The sequence below is a fragment of the Oxyura jamaicensis genome, unplaced genomic scaffold (assembly GCF_011077185.1).
Source record: "Oxyura jamaicensis isolate SHBP4307 breed ruddy duck unplaced genomic scaffold, BPBGC_Ojam_1.0 oxyUn_random_OJ101840, whole genome shotgun sequence".
In the NCBI taxonomy this organism is placed as follows: Eukaryota; Metazoa; Chordata; class Aves; order Anseriformes; family Anatidae; genus Oxyura; species Oxyura jamaicensis.
Genome location: NW_023312209.1, coordinates 48822 through 57208, shown reverse-complemented (window position 1 = coordinate 57208; position 8387 = coordinate 48822). Strand labels below are relative to the sequence as shown.

The 8387-nt window shown below is 58.3% G+C and overlaps 1 protein-coding gene across 1 annotated transcript in view; it reads right to left on the bottom strand.

The window, feature by feature from the left end:
* Positions 1–410: 410 nt before the first annotated feature.
* Positions 411–8387, bottom strand: part of LOC118160136 (adenosylhomocysteinase 3-like) — a 35598-nt gene continuing 27621 nt past the window's right edge. Inside the window, exons 8-11 of the mRNA XM_035314671.1 lie at positions 6326–6432; positions 4841–4957; positions 1569–1632; positions 411–546 (exon numbers count right to left, since the gene is read on the bottom strand). Coding sequence (XP_035170562.1) covers positions 454–546; positions 1569–1632; positions 4841–4957; positions 6326–6432 — 381 coding nt within the window. The 3' untranslated portion in view covers positions 411–453. The remainder of the gene's footprint in view (positions 547–1568; positions 1633–4840; positions 4958–6325; positions 6433–8387) is intronic.

The window sequence follows — 8387 nt, the reverse complement described above, 5'->3', positions numbered from 1 at the left end:
GGCACTGGGTGCTGGATGTGGCTCAGAGGGTGCTGGATGTGGCTCAGAGGGTGCTGGATGAGGCTCAGCGGGTGCTGGATGTGGCTCAGAGGGTGCTGGATGCGGCTCAGAGGGTGCTGGATGTGGGGCACTGGGTGCTGGATGAGGCTCAGCGGGTGCTGGATGAGGCTCAGCAAAGCCTGGGGTTGGCTCCGAAGTTCGTGGCTGGCTCCTGACCTCTCTTCAAGCCTTGTTTTTGCCACGGAGGCTGAAGTTGGCACACGGGATGCAGAAGAACGGGGTGGTGCTGAGCACAGGAGCCCTCTCCCTGCTGCAGGAGGGAGCCGAGAGCCCCCCGAGCGTGCTGAGAAGCCCCTCACCACCCCCCCACCGGGGGAGCTTTGCGGCCGAGGGGTTTCTGGGCACGAATTTCCTGAAAAAAAAAAAGCCCAAAGAAGAAGCCGGGCGCGGCGCTCACCAGGCCTGCAGGGCGCAGATGGGATCGATCTCGGTGACGTACACGATGGAGCCCATGGCCTTCAGCGCCGCGCAGCAGCCCTTTCCCACCTGGGAGGGGGGGAGAAGAGCACAAGTGAGACACCGAGAGCTCCCTGCAGCATCACTGCCCTTCCCCGAGCAGAAATCCCAAAGCCTTCAGGGGCTGGGCATCTCCTCTGCCAGCCCCGACGGCTCCTGGATGCGCAGAATTCCCCGAGGCACAACATTCGGAGCAATCCCGGAGCTGAGTCCGGCGCCAGCTCAGGCAGAAGAGGCACTAAGGATAAAAAAAGGGGCACTCATCTCGGTCCCCAAGAGCTCTTTTTTTCCCCCAAAACGTCCTCGTGTGCAGAAAGGAGGGTAAGAGGAGATTACACTTAGCTCGGGGGGAGTTGAAGAGCCTCTCACAAGCTCTGCTCTGGTTTTAGGGTTAAAGGTTTGGTCTCGGGGGCTAACCAGCCCGAACCTCTACGCTCCACACAGCGCGGCACGCAGGGGAACCCGGCGCTATGGCTGAAGGACCCAGACTTCCCCAAAACGCGATTGCTTTGGCACGCCAACGCCTCCTGGGATCGGCCACAGCTGCCCAAAGGTTGCTCCGCGGCTCATTTCAAAGGAAGGGAGAAAAATGCCCAATTTTGGCTTTTTTTGGATAAAAGAGTCCCAGTGCAGCCCACCCGGAACCGGTGCTACCTGGTCCCTGTGAGCACTGCCCGGGGGGAACATCCCAGTCTCACCTCCAGAGAGGATTCCTCCTCGTGGGGGTGAAAGCACGTCAGTAAATTCATCTAAAAAGGTTAATTTCTCTTTTTTTTTTAGCCACCCTTCCGCGTGCAGCGCGCCTGCAGAACCCCGCCTCTGAGCGCTTCGATAATTAAAGATGTTCAGGGTATTCAGTGCCTTAAGATTCAGATTCGGTAGGTTTAGCACCAAGGGCCGGACATCACGGAAAGAAAACCTTCGGTTTTGCCAGGACAGGGCTGTTCCCAGCAGCTCTGAAGTCGGCGGCAGCCGCAGGGAGACAGAAGAGCCCCGCGGGGTGAAGCAAAGGGCGCCCCGACTCCGCGGGACGCGCCGCGCAAAGCCCTTACCTCCCCGTAGCCACAAACCACGACCTGCTTCCCTCCGAACATCATGTCTGTTGTCCTCTTAAGGCTAGGGAAGAAGGAAAAAGGCGGTTAAAGACCCGCGCTACGACCCCTTCCCCTTGGCCACGATGCGGAGGACGGCGCCAAGGCCTCGTCCTGCTCCCGCTGAACGCGTCGCTGCTCCCGGCAGGAGCTGTGCCCTCCCCCCCGCACCCAGCGAGGCCCCGCAGGGATTGGGGTGCAGGGAGGGGACCCGCAGGGTCCCTCCAAAGGGACTTTTCCCTCTGGGGAGGGTGGGTGCTGCCAGTGCGGAGCTGACAGCAGGAGGAAGGATTCGGGGCTTGGATCTCTCTGCGTTGGGGTCGGTGGAGCTCCGGAAATCTCTAAAATCTTTCCAGAAACACTTCGTGTGTTTTGTTTTTTTTTTTTCTCCATCTTCTCAAGGCCAAAACACCTCGCAGAAGCAGCTAGAGGAGCGGCAGACGAGCGCTGATTTATTGCCAGAACCGCGGCGCTTTCTATAAATAAAGCTCTCCCTTCCACTCGGCTTCCTCCTGGTTCCCCCCGAAGAGTGCCCTACATCGCGGGCTATTTGTAGCGCACACAAATAGGTTAGCGGTGCGGGGAAGGTGAAATTCCCTCCCACTTCCAGAATTTAGGCGACGACCCCGGCAGATTTAACTGGCCCTGCGCTCAGATCTCCCTTGGCCCCATTTAGGTTCGTGGCCCGGAGCACCTCAAATCCCAGCCTTCCTCCCCAGGGAGCCCAGCGCCCGGCACGACCGAAGCCAGCGCGACGAAAAAGCTGTTCAAGGATTTCGACCTCTTTTTTATCCACCGACAGCACGTGAACGCAGGGCTGAGGAACCTCGGAAGTCTTCAGGCCCTCAAATTTGGGGGCAGCCCTTCCCCAGGTGGCCGAGCCCCGTGCCTGAGGCTGCCCTGGGCGCCTTCGGGCACAGCTGGGGACCCCAGAGCCGTAACGCAGAGGGAAGGGGGCTTAATTATGGGACTGGCTTCATCAGGACCTTTTCCCCGAACTGCTTCGGTTAGCGATGTGTTGCCCCTCGGGTACAATCGTGTATGCTGCTCCCCCTTGCAGATTGCACCCATCTGGGAGATTTTGGTTGAATTTTCCAAGATTTGAGGGCAGGAAGAGCAGGAGGCCGCTGGCTGCTTGGCACAGAAGGGCCAGCCACCAGCACGGCTGACCTGAGCCCAGAACGTGGTCTTTTAGGACCACAGAAACGTGGGGGAGAAACCCCGAGTGCAGCGGGCCATCCACAGGAGCGTTTGGTGGTGCACGAGCTCCTGGGGGGCTTCCACACGTTTCAAAGCATCGGGACCCGCAGGCGCCCCAGCACGAGCCCTCCTCACTCCCCAGGGTGACCACGAGCGGGAAATCCACCCCAAAACCAAGGTGACGGTTGAGGCACTCCCTAGCTCACAGCTTCGAGGGTTGAGGCACCCTCTCTAGCTCACAGCTTCGAGCATTTTGCTCTGCATCTCAAGATTTAGAATACTCCTTAGAAGGAGCCGGGGGGGAGAGGAGGACAAAGCCTTCGTCAGCCCTGTCGTCCCACCTTCTGCACCTCCTTATTTCGCCCGGCTGAAGGACACATCCTCAGGACGGCACCGAGGCGACGGGCACGTCACTGTTACGGGATAAATGCTCGGTCCTCCACAGCCTCTTCTCTTTTCTTTCTCTTGGCTTGTTGGATACGCACGGGAGAGGGTGAAGGAAAGGAAGGCAGAAACGTGACGCAGCGGTGGCGTGACTCAGCCACGGAAAGGTTTTGTCCTGACACCGCACAGGAAAAGGGGAAGGGAGGAGGGCTGCAGCCACTCTGCTGCTGAAGCCCTCGCGCAGGAGACGCTGCCCAGCTGAAGTCACCCTCACCGGGAAGGGAAAGCGCACGTGAGGCACCGACACACAAGGAAGGGCAGCACCCTTCAAGGTGACACGCTTAGTGGATGAGGGAAAGGCTGTGGACGTGGTCTACCTCGACTTCAGTAAGGCTTTTGACACCGTTTCCCCACAGCATTCTCCTCAAGAAACTGGCTGCTCATGGCTTGGACTGGCGCACACTTCGTTGGGTTAAGAGCTGGCTGGATGGCCGGGCCCAGAGAGTTGTGGTAAATGGAGTCAAATCCAGTTGGAGGCCAGTCACCAGTGGAGTCCCCCAGGGCTCGGTACTGGGACCAGTCCTCTTTAATGATCTCGATGAGGGGATCGAGTGCGCCCTCAGCAAGTTTGCAGATGACACCAAGTTAGGTGCGTGTGTCGATCTGCTTGAGGGTAGGAAGGCTCTGCAGGAAGACCTGGATAGGCTGCACCGATGGGCCGAGGCCAACGGTATGAAGTTCAACAAGGCCAAGTGCTGGGTCCTGCACCTGGGGGACAACAACCCCAAGCAGAGCTACAGGCTGGGAGATGAGGGGTTGGAGAGCTGCCTGGCAGAGAAGGACCTGGGAGTGTTGGTTGACAGTCGGCTGAATATGAGGCAGCAGTGTGCTCAGGCGGCCAAGAAGGCCAGCAGCATCCTGGCTTGGATAAGAAGCAGCGTGGCCAGCAGGGCCAGGGAAGTGATTGTCCCCCTGTACTCGGCTCTGGTGAGGCCGCACCTCGAGTACTGCGTTCAGGTTTGGGCCCCTCGCTACAAGAAGGACGTGGAGGTGCTCGAGCGAGTCCAGAGAAGGGCTACGAAGCTGGTGAGGGGTCTGGAGAACAAGGCTTACGAGGAGCGGCTGAGGGAGCTGGGACTGTTCAGCCTGGAGAAGAGGAGGCTCAGGGGCGACCTTATTGCACTCCCCAGGTCCCTGAAGGGAGGCTGTAGCGAGGTGGGGGTTGGTCTGTTCTCCCACGGGCCTGGGGACAGGACGAGGGGGAATGGGCTCAAGTTGCGCCAGGGGAGGTTTAGGTTGGATATGAGGAAGAACTTCTTTCCTGAACGGGTTGTTGGGCACTGGAATAGGCTGCCCAGGGAAGGGGTTGAGTCCCCATCCCTGGAAGGCCTTTAATAGATGTTTAGATGTAGAGCTCAGGGCTATGGTTTAGTGGAGGACTTGTTAGTGTTAGGTCAGAGGTTGGACTCGGTGATCTTGGAGGGCTCTTCCAACCTAGACCATTCTGTGATTCTGCGATTCTGTGATCATTGGATCGAAAATGTTGTAAACCAGCAGGCAGGACAGACACAGGGACCCCCGTCCTGTGGAGCAGCCCCCAGGATTCACCATCCCCACCCTGACCTCATGCGCTGGGCAGCGGCACGTACCCATCCAGGATGGACTCCCTGCAGCAGTACAGGTTGTCGAACTTCTGCTTCGTGACCGAGTCGTTGACATTCATGGCTGGCACGCAGAGCTTCCCGGCTTTAGACAACTGGTACAGCCTGCCAGGAATACGAGACGAAACGGAGGATCAGCGGACAAACACTTCCCTTCACTCCACCCTCACACGTTCTCCAGGTCCTCGTTTCGCTAGAATGAGCGGCATGCAAAGCGGGGGCAAAGCTAAAGCAGGAGCGGAGCGGGGCCCTAATTTCAGGAGTGGGAAGCATCGTCCTTCCTTCCTCAGACATTTCTGTCTGCCTCCCATCCCTCCTGAAACGTGTCACTGCCAGGCAAGAGGCGTTTCATAAAGATGTCAAATAAAAGATGCTCTGAACTCCGCCTGCCGATATTAGACCTCCCTCGGATGTCCTCGAAAGGACAAAACCCCCCGAATCCTGCTTCAGATAACACGATGGGAACTCCTCTCATTCCTCAGCTTCCTCCAGCTCCGAGGCAAACAGAGGTGGCCACGGAAGGGTGACGTCCATGGCCACGTGCAGCCAGCCAAGAGCAGTGGGAGCGAGCAGACCCGGCTCCCTCTCCAGCAATCCCCCTACAAACCAACTGAAATGCAGCCCTACTGCTGCAAAGAGGGCTTGAAATTCACCCCCCTGCTCTGGACCTCAGGGAGGAGAACCCTCTGCCTCGGTCAGTCCCTGCAGACCCCTTCCAGGTTTCTGCCCCTTCTTGTTTTGAGGAGCTCCCCTCCCCGGGGACGTTGGGCCAAGGCCGGGCTGGATGGGGCTGGGGGCAGGCGGGAGGCGTGCCCATGGCAGGGGGCTGGAATGAGACAGGCTTTAGTGTCCCTTCCAACCCGAACTGTTCTGGGATTCTGTTTCTCTGATTCTGTGATTTCTACGCCCGTTTCTACACCCAGAAACTCCCCCAGAGGCAGGGCACACGCTCTCTGCACGTGCACGTCGGCAGAACACAGCCCTGATCCCAGAACAAGAACACGGGGAACCGTTTTTATCACACTTTTGCTCTTGCACACCTCTTTTACCCAAATCAGGAACCATTCCCAGTGCTGAAAATGCCACCAGGTCCTTTTCTTGACCCCACTGGCCACAAACCCCAATCGCTCGCTCCCTCGTTTGGGGCATTTCGCTTCCCTTTTTGAGGGCTGACCGAGCCTCTCTCCGAGCCCCCAGCCGCTTCCAAGAGCCGCAGCCGAGTCTCTCCCGGGGCAAAAAATAAACCCCAAAGCAGATCCTGCTGCTCTTCTCCTCGGTCCCCTGTTTTCTGTCACCCGTGGTAGGAATAGCCCTGCTAGCAAGTCACCTCACACGCCAAAGGAAGACCACAGACCGCATTTTTGGAGGCTCGACGTTCAGTCTATGGCGCTGAGCAGCTTGGGCTGGTTTGCTCCCGGTGCCCCGAGGCAGAAGGGGCTTTGTCTGCTCATCCCCATGCTCCTGGCCCCTTACCTGTGGACGCCGGTCACGCTCTCCTCCACGATCCCCTTGATCTTCTTGAACATGTTGGGGTATTTCTTGTAAATCCAGTGCGTGAGGTCGCCTCCGTCATCCAGGATCTGTAATGAAGGCAACCACAGAGTCACCACCCCGAAGACCCAGAAGGCTGGCGGACCCCAAAAAAGGCACAAGGGACAAATCGTGAGCCCAGGTTTTGGCCTCGCAGACACCGGCCCGACAGCTCCGGTGGGACTATCAGGAGTTATCAGGAGTTATCAGGAGTTATCAGGAGACCAGGGGAAACGCGGCAAGGTTCTGGGCGAGCTCCTCTCCCCCATTTCCAGGAGCAGAGAAGCCCCCAAACCGCAGGCAGCCATCAGCTTTCCGATGTGCCTGCTCAGGGTGGAGGCAGGAGGATGAAGCGGAGGCACCAACGCCAACTGACATGTAGCTGCATCGCCAAACAGCACGTTGAAAATCACCGAATCACAGAATTGTGGGGCTGGGAGGGACCTCAAGAGATCCTCGGGTCCAACCCCCCTGCCAGAGCAGGTTCCCTAGCGAAAAAAAATAACGCTGACCCTCTTGCAGACAACAGCTTTGGGTTGCTGCCCGTTTTCTTGGGCTTCAAACCTCAGCCTCCGAGGTACAAACCTGTTCTTCATCGGGCCCCGAGTGCCCCGAGCCACCAGGGGCTGAGTGGTTTTAACCATCCGGGGCAATACAGGAGATGGAAACGCACCAGGTCATGGCTTCGGACGCGAGGTCGTGACTCAAAGTCACATTTCATCCCTCCCCTGCTGCATCTCAACATGCAGCCGAACGCAGGGAGGGTGCTGAGCTCTAAACGGTGCCCAGTGGTGGTTCGGGGACCCCCCGCGCTGCAGGAACCCACGGGGATGCCGTAAGGAGCTACCCAGGGAAAAGGAAGGGATGTAAGAAAAACCCAAAAAAACCCTACGAAGGTGCTCTTCTCTGAGTCCTCCACCCCTCGGTGGCCTCTGGTGGCCCACGGGGTCCCCAGCAGAGCCGTGGCAAGGTGGGAGGTGCGAGGACCCCGACTCCAGAAGAAGCAGGGAGCTCTCTCCTTGCTTTGTAGCCTTCACCTCCCTAACGGAGCTGCAGGACCTTGCACTGAAATATGAAGGCTGCCGGCAGCTGCTGCTCCTCCAAAATGTTCGGGAAGCACCAATTCTGTTCAGTCTCTGGGAATTCCCAAATTTACCTCCCATTTAAAGGCTGGGAAACCGAGGCAGCCGAGCGCTGAGCAGGCTGAGAAGCTCCCCTGGGCACTGCGGGGCTGGGAATTCGGCAGCCCAGCCCCCAGGACGTCTTCATTTCATTCATCCCCATTTAACAGGGCGCATAATCCTCTTTCTAAAACGCTCAGGGAATCGTGGGGGCTGGGGGGTTCTTCTTTCCTGGGGGGGCAGGAGATGGAAAGCCGAAGCAGCGCAGAGGCTGGGGTCTGCGGGGGGGATCACCTCCTGGAGCAGCCCCCAACAAAGCCCCCGTGCTCCCCCTGCACCTTCCTCCACTTCACCCAGGCTCTCTGCTTTCATCTCCATTTTTCCCAAGCACCTTCTTTTCTGGGAAAAAAAAAAGCCCTTGTTTGTTTGAGGGGTGAGGATATTTTCTTCCCCCGCCGCCGAGTGCCTCAGCCCCATCCCCTCCCCAGCCCTGTCGTGGCAGCCGTGGATTCCACGAGGCTGATCCCCCCCCCCAGAACCAAGCTGATTAAAATTAGCCAGGATCAGCTCGGCCACGGGGCTGAAAACAAGAGAATTACAGCCGAAAGGCGAGGAGATGGCAGGGCCGCCAGCTCCCAGCTCAGCTGATGCTGAGCCAAGCCCCCAGCCCCACAGGTTTGATGTTTTTCAGGGAAAAAATAACAAAACTGAGCCATTCCTGTCCCGACAGAGCGCTGCCTGCAGGTCTGCTGTGCGCATCAGAAAACTCAGCGCGTCCTTCTCTGGAGACTCGGTGTTGGGACTTTAATTCTCCTCATGGACCTTGCAGAAGCCCAAACATCAGATACTGAGATTTTTGGGCTGGGAGACACGATGCGCCTTCC